Source organism: Aptenodytes forsteri, unplaced genomic scaffold (assembly GCF_000699145.1).
Source record: "Aptenodytes forsteri isolate BGI_AS27 unplaced genomic scaffold, ASM69914v1 Scaffold71, whole genome shotgun sequence".
Classification (NCBI taxonomy): domain Eukaryota; kingdom Metazoa; phylum Chordata; class Aves; order Sphenisciformes; family Spheniscidae; genus Aptenodytes; species Aptenodytes forsteri.
The window spans coordinates 2,845,948-2,866,528 of NW_008795923.1; the positions used below are offsets into that span (position 1 = coordinate 2,845,948).

Sequence of the window (20,581 nt, forward strand, 5' to 3'; positions counted from 1 at the left end):
TATGAAGCACAAATATGCTTACGAATCTGGGAGGAGGACAGAGGAAGGCAGAATGAGAATATTTTAAGTTTAGGAGGTCTGGGAGCTTCCTTACTAAAATGCACCCTTCCCTACATTGTTGTTCACAAGCAACGTGTTAACTGAGAGCCCCTTGGTTGCTGCTTTACAGATTTCCTTTAGCTGTGACAATGACACATTGGGATGGGGAGCCAGTCACCAGGACTGTCTGTGATTTTTCCTAGCTCAAACAGCCTCACGCAATCCAAGGAACAGCATAATATTGGCAGGGCATACACTCATGGAGCATTTAGATGGGCTGCACTCCTAAAGGGAGTTAAACAGTGAAGGATTTTAGTGCTAAAGCCAGAGAGATGAGTTGTGCTTATCACTGCAACACCTGCTCCCAGGCACTTGCTGAATCCAGAGCCCCAGGTTAGGCAGCCAAGTTCCCTATATGTTGCACAGAGATACTCAGACTCCTTCTGCCCTATGCAGAGGCTAGGCTGCTAAAATAAGCCTAAATAAGCCAAGAGGAAATGTTTCTCAGGGAGGTAGCAGGCTAACTCCAGGCTGTAGGCAGCACTTCCCCTCATCTGAGACTAACAGCGATTAAATCTTTTCCGGAATCTGGAGCAAGGCTTGTAAATTCTGTGTCTGACAAGTGAGTTTGCAAAGTACCAGGCTAGAAAGGCATTTTCTACCCATCCCTGGTTTCAGGAACATCTAATTATATCATATAAAAGATTTCTGTTTATTATTAATAATGTTATTCTATGGAAGCCATTCAAAGCAGCTAAAAATTGGAACGGCTCATGAAACAACATATTTTCTTCTGTATCCTGCCATCTTCTGCTCCAGAATTGAAGTTTTCATTTAAGTAGGTACCCTGTATACTTGGGAAAATACGAGCATGAAGAATATCACTGCATTTTTACAGCTGGTCTGAACAAGCGCTGTTAATCTCACTGTGGCTGTTCTATCAGATGTTTGGCATTTTTTTGCACAAGGCATAAACACTCTGTAATTCCCAGAGAGATAAGCAGTTTTAGGAAAGCGTGAGATATTCAACAGGCAAGATTCTAAACCTCTATCGCATCAGTATGTCACTATGTCAATACAAGGTGATAAAGAAACCGCAGCTGCTTACACAGTTCTTCGACTAGTCCATAACAATCCCCTCTGCACTGTGCAGTAATTTTTTACAGTGCCACGTGTGGCAAAAAACTGCCTTTCCACAAAGCATCTTTTCAGAGGACATAGAATCGCAGTGCATAAAAGAAAAAGGAAAAGCGAGAAAGCCAAATAAAAATTGAAAAAAAAAAAAAGAAGAAAGGATTCATTTCAAGATTTAGGTTTGCTCCAAAGGTGTGGAATGGTCTGAAGTCTTAACCTATATGGGACAGCTTACAGTGCTATCTATAGCAAATCTATTTGTAGCCCTCTTTCTATTAAAGTAGAAGAAATTTTAATAGTTCATTAACTATCAATGGAACTGCTGCTAATGCCTAGCTCTGGAGAGGACAGGATAGAATCAGAACCGTGAAGCACTCTGATCTGATGGCACTGTTACCCAAAATAAGAATTACAGTCAGGAGGAAACCTTAGCCCATATACAGAAAGAAAAAAGGAGAAACAAAACTATGGGGAATACAAGCAGGGTTGCAAGATATAAGGGCAAAAAGGGACAGACCTTCATGTTCAGCAGGGCGAAAGAGTAAATTATCTCAATCTGGTTAGATAAGGCCAGTAAACATTTTTTTTTTCCTGAATGGTGAAAATATCCTTGTTCACAAGCTTTCCTCCGCAAGCCTGTGTGCCTACATGTGTATGTAGGTGGGAGAGGATTACACAAACCACAGCTATTTTCTTGCACCAGTGTAAGGGCTATTAACTTCCATGCAGGGGTAGGCTAAGACTGCCTTGACTCAGGGAGGCAATCTGAGCTGTATTTAGCATTGCTGTGGACTCTTTAAACAGTGGAAAAAGAAGAACCTTCCTCCAGTCACAGAGGAGGAACCCTCTTCATAAAATACAAGATATGCTAGTGCTGGAGCGGACAAAGCCAAATTATACATCAGTGTAAGAGCAGGTCAAAAGGAGTTCAAGGCTGATTTCTATAATCCCTCCACAGATTTTCTTCTTGCAAACGCAACAGCATTCATACTTGGATGCCTTGGTTAAAAGTAGCTTGGAGAAAGCCTATGGAACTAATTAAAAAAAAATTGCTGGGAAACAAATGACATACCTGAAGTCCTTCTCTCACAGCTTCCAGAAGATACGGCACCAGGGAATAGTTCCAGAGGTCTGTGAACCACACTCTGGAGCCGTCAACATCCATAGGGCAAGGGAGGAAGAGGCGGGGACCTGAGAAGTCAAGTTGTGTGTTAAAAAAAGTGGAACTAGCGAACACACTAAAAATAATCTTCACAGAATTAAAAAAGTAGTATTGCAGCAAACTCAAGTGAAGAGAATGTTAATACAGGACTACAATAAGGGAGCTATCAGTCTCCTGTTATTAAAAATGAACTAGTGTCACTTTATCCAATTCTAGGGCCTGATGAACACTTACAAGTTTTACAGGCAAAGCTATGCAAAAGGATGACTTCTTTGCTAACGTAACTATTCCATTAAAAGACCTCAGATACATGTATATCTCCCACCTGCTAGTTTGCTGAACTGACTGTCCAAGTGTGTTTATTGCTGTAATTATACTTCAGTGTGAAAGCAGGGAAAAAAATTAAGCTTAGGAAAGTAGCTATTGAGGTAATTTTTTGTAAATTTAACTTTTTAAAATTATGAACATTTACTTGAAAGTCTTCAGCAACCAAGGCAGAAGTACCAGGAAATACATACTCTCTCATTAAACTTCCCATTTTCATGTCAATCTTGCTGGCAACTAGACAAATTCCCCACACTGATGTTGTACTTCCCATTGAGAGATGACAATTTTTGGAAAGATATTATATCCTTCACAAATCTCTAAAATGCTCAGCCTGCATCCTTATTTCAAACCACCCCACCAATGGACTCACCAATGGTTACATCTGAAGAGCTGTGCGTTTCTAGGAAGCTGTTGAGATGATGCCATGTTTTGGGGATCCAGTCAATGATTTTGATGAGCTCATTATTGCGTATGTTCCTTTCTATTTCAGTCTCAATCAGTTTCCTTCTCAGATATCTGCCCAAGAAACCTTTAACAGGCTCTGTGTGATTAGCACACAGCACCCACCTGCACAGAAAGGATAAATGTCAAGCAGCAAGGAATAGCAAATACATCATTTCCTCTTAAACATATAGATGAAGGTAATGTCATAAGCTTCTGAGTCTCATTAGTCAGCAAGTATAAAACTGCTCCAATAAACCACACTATTGCCCGCTGCTACAACACAATCATTACAGGTTTCAGCCGGAATTCAAGACAATGCTGAAGACAAATGGAATGCAAGAATGCAATCATCTTCAGCATCTTGCAAGAGGTGCCAGAAAATATCTTATTTCTTTCACCATTCCCCAACACCATTCCGAGACCCATCAATACAGGAGAGATGCAGAAGCTAAAACACTTAAAAAGCTGTGACGAGACACAAGATCAATGTTTGTCGAAGAACTGGGCTGAGAAGCAGCGAGCTGTGCAAACACAGCCACAGTAAATACAGAGTGAATGTACCTGAAATTGTGATGCAGCTCCAGATTTGGTGAAGAAGAAACTCCCTGGTTCATGGTTCCAATAATATAGGGACTGAAAAGAGAAAAGTAGTAGGGTTTTTTTTTGAGGGAGAATCCACTCAGATATTCAGAGAATATTCTTTCTTCTTATCTGCACTAGGCCAATTTTAAAAGAGTCTCTGGATGTATTGTAGTCTTAGATTTAAAATATTTCTGAGGCGCCCTTTTTTTAATGTTTATTCTTGTATGATTTCCCTCTCTGCACATTTGTAGTTTACTAGTACTCATCTGTAATAAAGAAATAAATGAGGCAACTCTGTCCTCGTGTACCTTATAATTTTGCAGTAGGCTTAGAGTTTGAATTTCAGAAGCCAGTGAATCTCATGAGTAAGACACAGCATGCAGTGATTTTATGAAGGGAAGTCCCTATGATGGCACTTTTACAGCAGAAATAGCCAATGTTATAGGCCAGTAAAAGTTCCAGAAAACATTATTTTTATTCTTGCTTGGCAATAAAGGACAGTCGGCAAACTTCATACTTCCACACTGCTACAGGAAAACTGTAGGAAGTGCAAGTCTGCCAGACACACAGCTGCTTCTGCATGGCGTGGTTCACGGGTTCACACATATCCCAAATTCCACTATTAGAAAGTGCATTTCTTCTTACTCTCCCATAAGCTGTCCTCATAGGACTAATGAGCTTGTGTGATCTGACAGGGTGAAAAGGATAAGACCCTAATTCAGTCAAGCGTTTAAGTACATTCTTAAATTCCATGGTACATTTACATCTCACTGAGATGCATGGGAGTCATCTAAGTAAAGTGAAGCAGACACTTAAGTACTTGGCTGACGAGGGTTAAAATTATTCAAGCACATAAGGGCTTTGCTGACAGCCTATCGGAGTCTAAGTTTCCACTGGGACATTTTATTTTGTAAAATGACAAACAGCTTTTACTGTTTTAATTGCAAAAGGTGTGTGAAAAGGGAGAGAAGAGCTGCTACCTACCATTTGTTATATTTACAGTTGAGGAAACCATTGAAGATGTCACTTAGTGAACTGATGTGGTGGAGGTTATCAAGAATTATGACCACAGGGAGGTCAGCACCATTGTTGTCAGCACTGCATTGCTCAGCTAGGTTTGCTAGGTATTGTCGCAGATCCTTCAGCAGAATTAACAAGAAAAACCAGAGAAGATTAACCCAATTAGACCATAGATGTAATTTCAGTGGAAAAGATTTTCAGAAAGATAAAGAGGCTGCTACAGAGTTTCCCCACTGTGGGTCATTCAGCTGGATCGGCACATGCAGGAAGACCTGCTTCTTAGATAGAGCAACACTGAAGCCACATGCTAGGAAAAACAAAGGCACTAAACATAAGGCAAGTGACTGAAGCATACACATTCCTATTTGGTGGACACATTCCTTAGAAACCTGCTGATAAAATATCTTATCTCCAGTGGAAAATAAGCTGCAATAAAATATGCCTTTTCCAATGGGCTGAAATATTCACATTAATTGTTGGACCTCCATTTTTATGAATGCCACATTTATATACCAAAAACCCCCCACCAAATTATCACACAGTTTAGGCATACTGAACTTCTCCCTCAGATATCTCCTTTTACCAGTCTCACTGAAAATCTGTTTGACCTTTTGGGGATACTATATCACGGCTCATAATAAAGTTTGTTGTGTAAATCCTTTTTTTTCTGTCAGCTGTCTGTCTGGCTGCCATTTAGTGCTGGAGTAAAAGAAAGCTTTCTATAATCAAAACATTTCATATTTTCCTCAACACTTTGTTGCCCTTGAGGGTCTGGGCTACTCAAGTTTTACAGCTGTATCCCTAGAGGTATCTAATTTTGTCAGTGTTGGGAATGCTCAGTATTATGGGCAAAGTTCCTATTGCTGTTTTACTTCCTGGATCAGGGATAGCAGAATCTTTTTTTCTTTAATGGGAACATGCAATCTTTTTTTATTTCAAGAAAGACTTTTGTTTGGCCTTTTATGAGCAGGTGTCTCTAGGGGAACATCATGGGTTTCTTCCATGGAATAGCACCATCTGTATTATTCAAACACACTTGGTATTTGACAATGTTGTTTTTTCTTTTTTACTACAAATTCAAAAGATCTATATAAATCTTAATAGAAACAAAGGAAAAAGAAAAAAACCACCCCCCCCAAACAAAACCACATACAACAAGCAATTTACCAGAAATCCAAATGCTTGCTCTTTTGTGGGACAATTTTAATTATAAATGCATATGGTATAAAAATAAAACGTAAACACATCCCCTGCCAAAGTAAATGGCATCACAAATCCTCTGTATAAAGACAGTGAAAAGCGGTGTTTTTACTGGAATGGTCCCCTCACCCCTTTGGGATCTGTATGTTCTTCCTTCTTCTATTATGTTAACATTCATTATGTTCTGTACAAATCAGAAAGCTGTGGGCAAAACCTTTCATTTTCTTTTCCCTGGGTACCAAGTTAGGAGTATACCCAATTTAGAACAGCAAGTGAATAGTATTATCTGTGGCTAGCACAGTAGTCATGCTAGAAGCTTGATAATCTGAGCTATATAAATTACTGTGAATGTGACATGATGCATGAGGTAATTTTAGTATGGTCAGCTTCCTGACCGATGCACGCCAGAAACCGTGGCAGCAGTTGTATTTATCCAGTGCAGATTAATAAGCTGAACCCAAGACAGTAATTCAAAATCCCCGTTCTGAAATCTTTGCTAACAATAGGCTGCTATTATCACTATAAAAAAGCAAGTCAGACTAGTATTACTATATATCCAACCTTTCTGACGAAGGAATTACAGACATTCTAAGAATTGAATTTACACAGGAATTTGACTCTGCATCTATCCTTAAGGTGGGTTTCCTCAAGTGGAGGGAAAATTCAGACTTCCTTCACAGTGCTTCAATGGTTTGTTTAGAGCAGAAAGATCTGGTCTCTGTTCCTCACTGGGATCGGAGACTGAATTCTTGTAGGAAAAAACGCTAACTGAGCAAGAAAACAGTATGCCAATTAATAGGATCTGCTCTGCATCATCACTACAAATTGGGCAATAGGTTACCTTTTCAGCTGTAACTTACCTTGCTTGACTTGTGATCTACGTTAAAAGTTGCAATGGCATCCTCAGGTTTTTTTCTGCCAGATTTAGTTATAATATATTCAGCCAGCCTGTTAGCTAAATAGGTCTTTCCTGTGCCACTGGGTCCCGACAGAATAATTCTGCGATGCTCCATCAGCAAATTAAAGTACCGCTGGGTAATTGGCTTAGGAATTAATGTGTCAAACACAAAACTGTCCAAACTGTTTTCTTCCACTCCTGGGAACAAAAGAAAAGAAAAATGGCCTGTCTTTGTCCTTGCTAAGGTAGATATAGGTTTGGCCCAGCATCTGATGGCATCAGTGCTATGCTCAAAGCAAGGTAAGATACTTCTGCCTAAATCAAATTCCTATCAAGGACTTCATTACTGTGAAAATGCTTATATCCTTCCACAGGGCCAAAAAATTAAACAGTGGTAGTAGGACAAGATGGGTGGGAGAGATCAAGTCGAAGTAAATGTGAAGAGAAGGCTCAGTGAGGCAAAGATGTATATTTCAGACACTACAGGCAACCGTGACAAAAAAAAGGTCAAAGTGACAGTCACAAGGGTTACCGGTTGTCACATCAACGTATGCATAGCTCTTCTGAAGGTCCCCCCCTCCCCTCCAAAAGCAAATCCCTACAGCTTTTGAAATGTATTGAATTTTTCCTGCGGAACTGGGTAAGGCATAAATATTTCTCATAATAATCTCTGTTTTGGGGTTGGTTTTTTTTGCCACTATTCAGAAATTTTTATTTTGCTGTGATTTGGCAGTCAGGCAGAGAAGGACAGAGATATTCTTAGATTTGTCTCAAAATGCCCCACTGCATTAGGTATTGTATGATGTCATGCAGAGAGTTTATGTGACAAATGAGTCCTTGAACTGGAGACAAAATACAGAAAGGTCAGGTGTAAGAAAAAAAAAAAAAGGAGGAATGGGGGAATAGAGTGAAGAACTCTACAGTATCTGCAAAAATATTCTTGGGGTTTTACCTTTCAGATTCACAGTGATGACGTTATTATCTCCAACCAGATATCCACAAGGCAGCAGTTCAGGCACTTCTAGGCTATGGGCTCTAATTACATCCCCTATACAATAGCTAGCAATGCAGTCAGAGCTTAAACCCAGGCTAGTAGTCGGATCCACTCGGAAAATATATTCCTGAAATTATATGAAAACATAAGACATAAAAATAAAAATGGTTATTGAATGAAAGCAGTTTGGAAAATATTTTGGTACAGGACAAATCATTTGACAAGGAGATTCTTGCAGTCACATTCAAGAGAGAACTGGCAACAATCATGAAAAAAGAACAGCAACATTAAGAATAAAGTTTAATATTGTTGTTAGCTATATGTCAAAAAACAAAACAAAGCAAAAACTTGGCAAGACAACCCAAAGAATACAGAATTTTTCTTAAGTGAAAAAGAAAACTGAATTAATACTTGAGCTAATTTTTCACTGTCTTACCTTAAAGAGACGTCTGATTACACCATCTAAAACATCCCATTTTGTTTTTCCGCTGACTCCAATTGATCCTATCAGATATGCATGTGATTTTTGATCCTGCAAAGAAATATTTTTGGAAACTGGACTAAAAATGGTGGTAATTAGTTTTCTATGAAGATTCATAAATTTCCCAATGAAGAAAAATAATATAAAATGTTACAACTTTGTTAATAATCTCTGTGCCAGAAATAGGTATAGAAGATATTACTTTGGTACATTTTTATAAGGAAGGAAATACAGTATCTTATTCTGCTCTTAGATTGCATCTGTATTTATAAAGAGTTGAATATAAATAAAAGTTGCATTGTGTTTATAATTTTTTTGTAGTACAGAGGACGAAAACACAACCATGCAATTCCAAATTTATTACCTCAGCAGCATATTCATAGTTGCAGCCTAAGGGGTCTGAGGCATAGATCTAATTTATAACAACTTTTAAAATGGAGACAGCAAGTCCCAGAACATCTTACTACTAATTAAACTGAGAATTGGTAGTGTCTGAGCCACCACAAAGGCAGAAGGAGGCCATATGACGTTAGTCTATGGAGAGCGCCTAACTGTATTAAGCATGGATGACAGAGAAGAGAGCTGCTATCTTTAGGATATTTTCCTCCAGTTCCTGACTGAAAATACAGAAACAAGTTGAGCTACTACACTGCAAGATTTGTCAGAGCTATAATTCTGCGTCTAGACCTTTGGGTAATGAACTTACCTTGGCTCGACTATAGCCCTTGTTTATGGTGACTAAAATTTTCACGCTATGACCTTCTTTGTGGAGTGCTCCATCAGTGACATCATCCAACAAAATATCTGCAGTAAAAGAAGGGAAGGAAAGTGATCAACCTGACAAATCACATCAGTTATGTTCGCATCATCAGTTCAATGTTTGTTCAAAGGGTTTTTCGTTTAAAACAAAAGGCTGCCAACACAAGAACTTGTAATCATTTTAATCTGTACTTTTTCCTACTTTGCCTTTTCTGTTGGAGATGAAAAAAAGTTACCAATTGTCAATTTTTGAAGCAATATTAGGAACTTTAATAACGTAGAAACAAATGGGGACTCCATAAATAGATAAATTCTTGCATTATAATCTTGCCTTTGCTTTCCTTCTTAGAGCTTGTTCAAAACTACCATACATCCACAAAGTAATGTGTTTAAAACCTAAATTAAGTTTATATCTTTGGGCACACATTGTGCCCTTTAGAATGCCGTCAGGGGAAAAACAACAAATCCTTGCACTGATATGTTTGCTGCTAAGTAAAATAGCATTTTAATTTCTCTTTCCAGCTGATTTCTTTCCCTTCTGTACAAATGGCATGGATAGAGTCTTTTTTACCCCCACAATACAAGCTTACAAACAGTATCCATTGAGAAAACCACTTTGCATTCCTCCAGAATACGGGACTCTGTATTCATCCATTCCTCTAAGAAAAGGTTTCATTTTTCTTGGAGGTAAAGTGTGTTTCTGATCTGCTCTGTGCCTCTGTTTCTACCTCCTCACTAACTCCTAAAATGAGACAGCAGAAGGATGTATTTCTCATTGAAGGCTGAGCCTGCAGCTTTATTGCAAGGGATAAAACTGCTGTCTTCCTCTAGAAGTTCTCTCAGAGATTTTACTGTTAGACATTTAAACTAACTATCAAATTAGGAGAAATTATGGATTTGCATTTTCTTCAAAGGCCAGCACAGTAATCCACTACCCTAAGTCCTGCTTGTTCTTACTGTGGTGATTGAAGAAAAGCATTGATTTCATGTCATAATTGCACAAGGTCGGATTTCACCCAAATTAAATGAGGTGCCAGTAAGATTCAGTTACTCACTTACAGCAAAACCAAAAAAGAAAATTAGGAGAAATTATGGATTTGCATTTTCTTCAAAGGCCAGCACAGTAATCCACTACCCTAAGTCCTGCTTGTTCTTACTGTGGTGATTGAAGAAAAGCATTGATTTCATGTCATAATTGCACAAGGTCGGATTTCACCCAAATTAAATGAGGTGCCAGTAAGATTCAGTTACTCACTTACAGCAAAACCAAAAAAGACTTATGTATATGACTTCAATGAATCTATTAAAAAATAAGTCCTCATGTAAAATGTTGGACAGCTTACACCCAGATCTAGAAAGCAGATTCTGCTGTTGTGGTTGTTTTTTTTTTTTTTTTAATTGATTGAATAAAGAAGCATTTTTGTTGTGAGCTTAAACAAATCCATGCTTGTTTTGTTCCAGGCAGCCAGTTTTTCTGTGCCACCAACACTGAATGTTTCACTTCACTTGTGTTTCAGCATAGTTGACAAACCTTAAGAGTTTCCATAATGTCATAGTTTATCTGAGGGCAATTTACAATATATCTGATCCCCCGGTGAAATTTTTCAATCTCTAAATGACCCTCATGTAGCCTTTTAAATACATTTTTCTGTAAGTCTTTAGGAATGAGGCATCTCTCTGTGGCTAGAAAAAAATTCCACTTTCTACTAAGAGCTCTCCCTCTTACTGACACAATGGGCTGAGGGAGAGTCTAATTAGGCCCAGGAGGGTCTAATTTCATGGTGGTACTAATTCCTTTAATTAGCTCCTGCCAGGCCTCCTCCTTAGGTGCACTATGGTGTCTGAGGTCTGGCACCCTCTTCATTGGACAGTCCAGACAGAGTCTTGTACTGGTCCTTGTTTGCTGCTCTTTACTGTAATGACTGACTGAAATATGGGTGTCTGTGACCACCAAGCCCCTTCCCAGCTTGCCACTCACACCTATCTGGAGGAGATGGTCATACCCTTAGGAAGCGGCAATGGAAAGCTTTCGTCATTTCCAGATGACCACAGTCATTTAGAGACACTGGTCTCCCAGAAAGTGCCATGGCATTTTTTAATATGATGAGCCAAAGCCCTCATTATCTCTTTCAGCTTAGTCCCCAGCATGATTAACCTCTCCATATCTCAGGGACTTTTGTTCAACAGTACTCCAGCTACTGCAGAAATCCCACAAGACTTGGTAGGAAGCTGTCACCCTTCCAAGTTCTCTGGCATGGCCACAAAATGATACTCAGAATGATCAAAAAGGCTGGATCCATAATCAAATGAAATCCTCCACTCCTCATTAGGCACCCTTATTTCTTTAATTTCTTATAACCAGAAGTAATTACTTTGCATGCTAGAAAAACATTTAGAACCAATAACACAGAAAATTATATAAAGCTTATATTATGTTTATTCCTTTATCTAGACAAGAGTTCGTGCCAAGCGACAAAGTGCTAATGGCTGCTGCTCATGAAAGAGATTCTACAATTACCATTTTGAAAAAAATTCTGTTCTGAATTTTTTTTTTTTATATGTGTGTAGATGTGTGAGCAAGAACCATAGTTAAACTTTTTCTCCCTGTTTTTGCAACACTTCATTGTATACTGAGGCCCAACTCAGGCTCATCCATTCCAAAAGTTAAACCTGGCAAAAAATGTAGGCTGGAATGTAAATAAAAAATATACCAATTTTCATATAAAATCTGATATTAACCAAAAGAAATATTCAAATATCCATGTAATCAATGACTGGCAAGATAATACGACTAACTGCCAATCCAAATTATAGTCAGGCAGTTTGGCACGTTCCCAGCTGTACTCTTGCCTAGACTCTTTCTACAATTATTAGCCACATTTTTATTGCTTCCAGAGACTGCATTATACTTTCTGTGGAGTCTACGCTAATGAGTGCTGCTTTGCTTCTGCTCTGCTCTTGGTTGTAATGATAGAGACAGCACTTCTGTTTCTTGGCGACATTATCAAAACAAGTGTAGAAGGTTTATTATCATAAACTCTATGGCATGGAAAATAATCAAATGTTAATGTTCAGGATGTGGACCAAAGTTCTGCTTGCTTTCTCTCATTCACAGAAGACAATGAGAGTGCTTAATAAGCCAGGCGGGGTTTGGCTCCTGTGATAAATTGTGATTTGGTCCAACAATACCACATTAAAAAAAATGTAAGGGATAAAGCTAACTGAGACCACCTTCTGCCCCAGCTGCAAATACGAAATGAAGTTAAGGCAGCTAACTGAACGATAAAAGGTCTGTAATCAAAAAATAAAGTTTCATGTACTATACTCATATTTGTCCCATAGGGACAAGAGAATGTATCTATACAGTTGCCATGTATACTACAACAGATATTGTTCTTTTCAAATAAATTGTAAACTAGATGACCAAAGAGTAGTTAGATGACCAACTAGGTAGGTAGCATCATAGCTAGGAACTAGGTAAACATAATGAACAATCTGTTACTATTATTCAGAAACTTCTAAAAGCTACATTTTCAGAAATGACTGCCAGCATTCTTCCTGATCTCCATTAGTGAATGTATATCTGATGTTTACCTGAGTGATATGAGGCATTTTAATTTTCAGGCATGCCTCATATATGGCCCATTAAGAGGGTGAAAATAACAAATTCTTACTAATTGCTGAGGCATGCATGTGCCCAAAAGATGTCTACCTGATGTAACAGATTCTGTGATGTTTAAATTGTTCAGAGAAAGTCCTAGTGACTGCCGTGACGAAGAAGATGATGTGCTGCTTGAAGACTCTGATGACGGCCGGGCAGGCTTTCCAGTATTTCCAGTCTCTGCCTTTAAACGATCATTTTCAGCTTTCAATATCTCAATTTCATTCTGTATTAAAAAAAAATCAACATAAAAGTACAGGAGGTTATTCTTTCAGAAAACCATTGGGGTTGGCTATTCTGGTGCTTGCTGTTTGCCTGCAGGAGCTAACTGGTTTACCACTTTCACAGCAGTATGTAGCACTATATATCAGAAGTATAACCCAGTCAGTGAAAACTGGATTGCCTTCACTTCTGAAATGAAGGGGAGAAACTCCTATAACCTTGTTTTAGCTTTTGCCTCAAGACAGTTCCTAAACAACATAAGCTTCAAGCTTCTGTGTTTATTGTACAGTTGACCATAATACAAGTATGGTGAGAATTTTCCCAGCTATCTCCAGTTTTATAAGCTACTTTTTATTGTCAAATATTTTAGGTCAGTTAAGAAAGTTATTGTTAATATCTTAGACGTGTCAATGTTTCTAAAGTCACAGAAAATTATTACTGCCATTGAGTGTAAAATTTAAGCAGTAACTTCACAGAGGAGAAATGAAATTAAAAATGGACAATTAGATATTGATAGTTTAACAGTTTCATAACCCTTCTTGCTATCAGATAAGACTTTTGATCATTCAAACATGGGTTTGTTCACATAATGGCCAGCAAACCCTCTTTGATGAAAACATACAGTGACAGATGAATCAGAACAACTAGGAATTTTTTTTAGCTAAATCCTCTGTGGTTCCAAGTGATTATTGAATGTACAATAATGAAATGAAAACTTAGCCTGAGAACAGCCTGGTACCAGCTAAATCTAGCTTTCAGTCGCTTCACGAAGCACAGTACAAAGCAACTGCTTATTCTTGCAGACGGTTTTGCACATCAAATTTAATTCCACATTCACTAACACTCTGCTAAAAGTCCTATTCTTTTATGAAGGCTGTTGAGCTACATTATACAAGTAAAAACATAAGGGATAGCATCACAAAAACTCCCTGCAACAGCTACAAAAAGATTAGATCATATAGGCAAAGGTAAGGAGATAGTGAAACGGAAGGGACAAACCAGCAAAACAGTGACAGAAGGTAATAGATGAATGCACCAGTTTAGCCTGGGGTTCAAATCAGGAACCATGGTGAAATGAGTCACGCAATTCTCATCTACTCTGCAATTTATGCTGGTTAATTACATGACTCTTAGCAGTCTTCCACTCAGCTGAGCTTTAGAGTTTTAAGGTGCTTTGAATACACACAGTATTCATATATCATTCCCACCAATCCTACTTTTCTCCCTTACCAATCCTCATCAATTCTCCAAAACATCACAAAGTTTGGCAACTCCAAGGTGGCTGCCTGTCCTTTTGGGAAAACTTCAGAAGAAGTGGTGATTACCAGCGACAGCATCTGAACTAGTTGCCCAGCTTTGGTGAAAGTCAAAATTTGAAGGCCTGTGACTACAGCTGACTCCTCTCCCTGGGGAGTTCACCTGGTTTAGGCACTCATATCCCAGTTTAAGACCATAATCGGCCTATAAGCCTTCATGTCCTGTTCTCCACCATTGCAATTAACTGTATTCTATCCCTTACAGTTCCTAAAAACTTTTTAGTGGCTCCAGATCAAATGCTTTATTTATGTCTGGACAATTGAAACCCATATTTACAGACCAGTTCTTGATTATTCTTCCCCCTAATTGTAGTTCAGCCAAATATCCCATAGCAATGTTGGCATCTAGTGGTGTGAACACCTGGGAGGATGGTGGGTACCATAGATGTTTAAAGGTGTGGCTGAGAGTGCTGTAGGTATGGTATAAACAAAGAGGTCTAGAAAAGACAGCAAGCACACCAAATCTGGTAGTTATGAAATCAGCCGCTGTGGATATCTATACAAAAGTGCCTACAGGTGCACCTGACCTAAGCACCCAGCACAGAGCAATTCCGCTGACAAGCTACTGGGGCTGGATTCAGCTGTGTAAATGTGGGTTTCCAGTGCCATTGTAAACATGGTCTTCCATGGGTAGAATGCTAAACCTACAAGTCCCGTGCAGATGCAAATACCTGAGGCTGGTTCAAACGGTAATAGGTGCCTATGCTCAAACAACTCAATTTCACCCTCTATACCTATCTTAGGATGATTTTAGGATAGCTTTCTAGGCCCCACTACTGCAGGACTAAAACTGAATTGACTACAACAGGAGTTTATCACCTAGCTCATACCTAGACATCTAAATGTAGCTGTCCTAGTCTCAACCTGAATCCCCACCCCATGGCCTTGATTCTGTTTCCCAAATACAGGTTTATAGCGCCTTCAGGGATGTCCTAGGTATCTCACCTGTCATTCCAGAAGGGCCCAGATCTACTGAAGGGCCTATGTCATCCTGTGTGGATGTTGTAGATACTTTTGGGCACCCAACATGATACTAGACACTTGTATGTGGGCAACAGAGCTGAGTCCCATAAAGCTCCGTGCTCCACTGAAGAACACCGCCATTCTTTCTGTATCCTTTCAGCCTCATGAAAGGAAAAGTCTTCTGATGAGAAATGTGTTCAGGAAGGATTTGGAGCAGTGTCACAAAATAATGTAGTGAAATTTTAGTGATGCTGGATACAATAATTTAGTTTAATTTTATATACTTTGCTTCAGCAAGCCATGACTGGGTTAGGAATCAGAAATGATGAGAGAGCATGCACATTTACTCCTGCCCCTGCCACAGCCCAAGGATTTAAAGCTCTGTAGAAATCACTTCTTGATCTGCCTGATTGTCATGTTGCTTTCCCCAGTCACAAGGTTTAGATAACAAACATGCTTTGGGCAGGGATTATGTCTCCTTCCATACCTCTTAAACACATTTTAGCTGTTAATATAAAGGCTAAGAATATCATTATTATTATTATTATTAGGTGAATGTTTATCATATCCATCCTTTGGAAGTGCTGTCAATCTAGCAATTTACTTTGTATTGACACTTTTTTCGTACCTGAAACAAAGTACTGGGAAAGGAAATACATCAGGCATACCTTTGGTGTGCACCCCTGTCATCACTTAAGCTACTGCACTGACCTGCATGCGGTTCATGGCTTCCCGAATCTGATCCAGATGGTGTGCAGAGCTGAGGGCTTCAAGACGAATGTCCGTTAATTTTAGCTCTTTCTCCCTCAGCTCGCTCTTTAGCTGAAGAATAATTTCAGCTTCTGCCTCTGTGCACTCACAGATCCTAAAGAGGAGCAGGAAACAGGCAGAAGATTAAAGGAAGGTTCTCCCCCCAAAGCAGTGTCATTACTAAGTATCAAAGTACAGAAAATGCTTGCTGCTGGTGAAACCTATGAGTGAAGAAAGAATCTTATCAAAGAAACATGAAAAGGCTCAAATTGCAAATTAAAAATGGAAAAAAGCCCTCACCAGATGAAATGACCAGCTTGCTTTATACCTTTCCAGTTTAGTCAGATAGTTCACTATGGTGGAAAAAAAGTTGTTAAAACTTTTTCAGAAATCTTATTTTGAGTGTGTATCACCCATTGGTTTTAATTTGATTTTGTATCTGCATCATTTCTTTGGTGCAAAGTTATGATTTTCCTAAGTAGCAATAGTCAGAACTGAAGTATGCTGATTAAACTGCACTACTGATATTTATTATCTGTTAGGCACCAACAGCCAACAGTTTTCTCTGTTTTGAACCGTACACAAAGAGATAGTCCTCGACTTCATGATCTAGAAGATTTTGATCTGTAATGGTTTTGATTTGTGATGGTTGACATTTTGCCTGTAGTTAGTCATTTGGTAATGTATGGTGTCTGAAATAATGTGTTTGGGTTTTTTTTTTTTCTTTCTTAAAGATAGATTAAAAGTAATCACCATGTGATTGTTTTTCATAAGCATTAATTTTAAGGGAAGAAACCATTATATTGTGAGAAAAGATCAAAACATGACTGGCCCAGGGACCTACAACTCCGCAGTTCTCATGTCAGACTGTTTTGCCTCTCTGTGTCATTATCAGACCTAGATCTGTTGCATAACAGAACCAGTAGAAAATAAAACACTGCATTTTGGCTATGTTGTTACACTAAGCAATATTTTCAGTCAATTCACTAAATGTTATTTGCTCTTTATTACTGTCACTATAAATAGTTAATATTTGCAGAACAACTTAAATATGAAAAATATTTTATAATAATAAGTATTATTATTGTTGATTATTACTACTAATATACAAACAAGAAACAGAGGTCAACTTTTAATTGCCAGAATGCATGCAAATGCATTTTGGGAAAGAAGATGCAGCACTCTCCAGGTCAGCAGTTGGATATACAACTCCATGCCCCACACTCAATTTTACCGGGATCTATGCTTGTAGACCACGTGACCGTTTTGCCTTTTCTTTGGTGCCCAGACTAGAGATGACCTGCATACACACGTATTAGACAGATGCAATTGGAAGAAAGTAAAGGTAATGGTTTAGAACATGAGACTCAGGTCAAGAAAATATATAAAGAAACCGTAAGCAAAGGGAAGATGAAGAAGTTCATGGCAAATAAAAAAATATGGCAAATTGAAGAAGGAAAATAATGAATATCATTCACAACATGCACAAATATTTTAAATGTGAGTAAAAATGAATAAAGGCATATACTAGGATTTTTTTCCAAATATTATGATACAGTTCTTGGTTTGATGTGCCCATACCTATGCTAGCCAAATAAGAAATGAAATTTTGTGTACATGCATATATTATCTCATACAACAGCTTGGACAACTGGGAAGTCATGTATCTATTTGTTGGCTATTTTCTTTTCGGCTTTTTTGTGGTACATCGTGAGAAGAGATGGACAAAAAGACCTCGACAAGCCAGCTTTAAGGAAGATAAAAATGAAGCAGAAAGCAGGGCGACAGTTCTGGAAGAAGCAGGAAGAAGCTGTCTAGACTGGTAAGATAAGCAGAATAGAAGCAGAAAGTATGAACTGAATTTTCTTTTGCAGATTCCAGAGCTCTTCAACACTCAGCTCCTACAACTCTAAAATGACATAAGAAGATGCGACTTCATCAAAAGGAAGAAAAACAAAAAGATAAGTTAGTGTTCCTAAGCAGTCACAGAAAGAAGCTCAGAAGCCTGATCAGACTTCAGACAAAGGTTCAAAGTAGTTAAAAAGAAAGAGTTTTACTTTTTCTTTCTTGTTACAATCTCAGGATTTTTAAGGTTGCTTTGGGTAGAAGGAATAAGTAAGTCATGATCTTTGAACAGAGCCTGCTGACAATTATGAAAAGTCTTGAAGGTGACAGTAGTTTAAATCATGCAATGGAAAACCGAGTCTTCCAAAGAAAGTAACATTAACAGGATAACAGACAAAGAAATTAATCTAAGTAAATATATTTTACGAGATCTCTCTGTGGAAGGGAAGGAATCTATGTTACCTGTGTGGAAAGGTCACAGTAATAAAAAATGAGATAATATGATCAGAAAGATCAGTGTTTAAAAATGTTGTGGAGGAAGAAACAGAAGGCTGTGAACTGGACAGAATTTAGGAAGTTAAGGCTCAGAGACCAAACAGCCATGGGAAGAGCTTGGGATGAAAGACTAGATATGTAGTTTTGCCCTTGGTAAATTCTGGTAACACCAGTACATCTAGAGAGCAAGTCAAAGAGACAGAGAAAAAAGCAGGGTTGGAGGAAAGGAAACAGGATAAGGTTATGAAAGCAGATCTGTGAATCATGAGTAAATAATTTTGTAGAATAAAAGTGTTTTGTTTAAGTTCAGGCACTTTCTATTAAGGCTTTTACTAGTGATTTTTAAGTTGATAACAAATCAGACCCAAGGGTCCCAAACATGTAGAAAATCTTCTCCCAAAACATACATATACCTGAAACCATAAAAGTATGAGCTTCCTATAAAACGCTCAACAGAACTAGAGATCTAGATGAGTTACTCCTCACTAGTCTGTACGGAATGCGAGGAAAGAAAAACACTTATTGTGGAGGGGTTTCTTTTGTGGGAATATTTGCTGTTGAACTCCTAAATCTAGTATATAAAAATCATTAGAGTCTATAAAAAGTTAATCGTAAAAGGTACCTACCTAACACAGGGAAATTCTATTCTAAAGCTCAGTAATCAGTCACGAGACTAGAATTTCCTGGGCGCTTGAAGGAAGAGTAGTTGTGACCTGATTATTCTCAATTAGGACAAGGAAAGCAAGGCTGGCATCAGTAGTATGCACTTGTTGGTTCAAAGAGGCTGATTTCTCCAAATTGGAAGAAGTTATGAGTTTATCAGAATGAAAAAAAATTAGTTAGAAGAATATGAATGGGAGCTGAGAACTCCGTAAGAAGAATATATTAGACATCCAAAAAATAAAGAAGAAATGGGACAGCTTTTGACTGATGACTTGTTCTCAGCCCTGACATCGTAAAGATGGTGATTTGAATAAAAAATAAAAAGTAAAATTGTGAAAAAAAATCCAAGCTGAAAAAAGAGGGGAAATAGATTAAAAAATATATAAATTAGTAGCTACAAAGTAGAGAAAGTAATAACAGAAGGGATGAGTATCTTATAAAAATTCACAGCTACCTGGAAAATAAAAAGACATTTTTAGTATGTCATGAAGAAAGGGAACTGTAGCATTTGGCCTTCACTAAGTGGATATGATAAAGTTGTTAAATGGTGCAGGGAGAGCACAACATAAGCTTTTGGATATACATTTGGAAAGAAGTTTGTACTGCTAGATGATTTTGGGTAAAGGCTATGAAAGGAGAAGTGAATGACCTAAGAAAGAGCTGCTGGAAAAGTAGTGTGTAAATGGAGTGAAGCTCACGAGAAATCTGGCAAATGGATGGAGCACGAGATTAAAAGATCACGGCTGGGGGGGGTGGGTTTTTAACTGCTGGAAAAGTAGTGTGTAAATGGAGTGAAGCTCACGAGAAATCTGGCAAATGGATGGAGCACGAGATTAAAAGATCACGGCTGTTGGCAATGGTTTCTGAACTGCAAATGGCCACACTTGAGGAGGTCTGTTTCACAGTCCATCCCATTTGGGAAGAAAGGTTTGCCAAGAGAGAGACTTACGCAGATGCTGACTGTGATGGTTTCATTGATGTTGCCCCACACTCTCCTGAGCTGTGGGGCAATTTGGGTGATGAAGGAAGAGAGGAGTCTGTCAGCTCTTCTATGTCCGAATGTGAGGAAGGAGGCTTGGTGGACTTCTTCTTTCCAAAGGCCTGTTTGAAAGAGCTTCTTAGCTGGAAAACAAATACAGAACAAGATTATTTTCCTCATCACGGCAATTTGTGTGCAGCTCATGTTTCGAAGAGTTAGTTTGCAGATGCCATCCTAGCCACTGCCTGAGGTCAGTATACAGAAGCAAGGTATTAACATATGCAACACAGTATCTCTAAAAACATGATACAGTGCTTTGTTTTGACTTTATTAATCCAGCGCAGCGCAAACGTAATGCTATGGAAAAAGTGCAGGACCAAGTGGTATGACTATGGGAGAGGGGTGCTCATTTAAAACCATTAAGCCCCAGTGGAATCCCATTCCCATGGCATTCCCTTCAAGGGCTGGCTTTAAATAACCACTTTACATCCAGGTACAGGCAGAACCTGCTGTTACTAAATGCTGAAATAAAAAAAAAGCAGTCCAATTTACTGGGTTTGCCAATTTACTTCCCCTGTTAAAAATTTGAATGGCCAAACTATGCAAATGCTATGGTTTGGATCACAAGCGAGAGGATTTAAGCTGGG

General features: G+C 38.5%; 1 protein-coding gene across 2 annotated transcripts in view; it reads right to left on the reverse strand.

The window, feature by feature from the left end:
- The window catches only part of NAV3 (neuron navigator 3), a 284,264-nt gene that overhangs the window by 5,610 nt on the left and 258,073 nt on the right, over positions 1-20,581 (reverse strand). Inside the window, exons 27-38 of one of the 2 annotated variants that reach the window (XM_009284930.2) lie at positions 19,905-20,077; positions 17,187-17,252; positions 15,914-16,067; positions 12,753-12,927; positions 8,988-9,085; positions 8,237-8,332; positions 7,759-7,927; positions 6,769-7,004; positions 4,673-4,827; positions 3,668-3,739; positions 3,033-3,229; positions 2,246-2,364 (exon numbers count right to left, since the gene is read on the reverse strand). In XM_009284930.2, coding sequence (XP_009283205.1) covers positions 2,246-2,364; positions 3,033-3,229; positions 3,668-3,739; positions 4,673-4,827; positions 6,769-7,004; positions 7,759-7,927; positions 8,237-8,332; positions 8,988-9,085; positions 12,753-12,927; positions 15,914-16,067; positions 17,187-17,252; positions 19,905-20,077 — 1,710 coding nt within the window. The remainder of the gene's footprint in view (positions 1-2,245; positions 2,365-3,032; positions 3,230-3,667; positions 3,740-4,672; positions 4,828-6,768; positions 7,005-7,758; positions 7,928-8,236; positions 8,333-8,987; positions 9,086-12,752; positions 12,928-15,913; positions 16,068-17,186; positions 17,253-19,904; positions 20,078-20,581) is intronic. The other variant, XM_009284931.1, reaches the window with a different exon arrangement.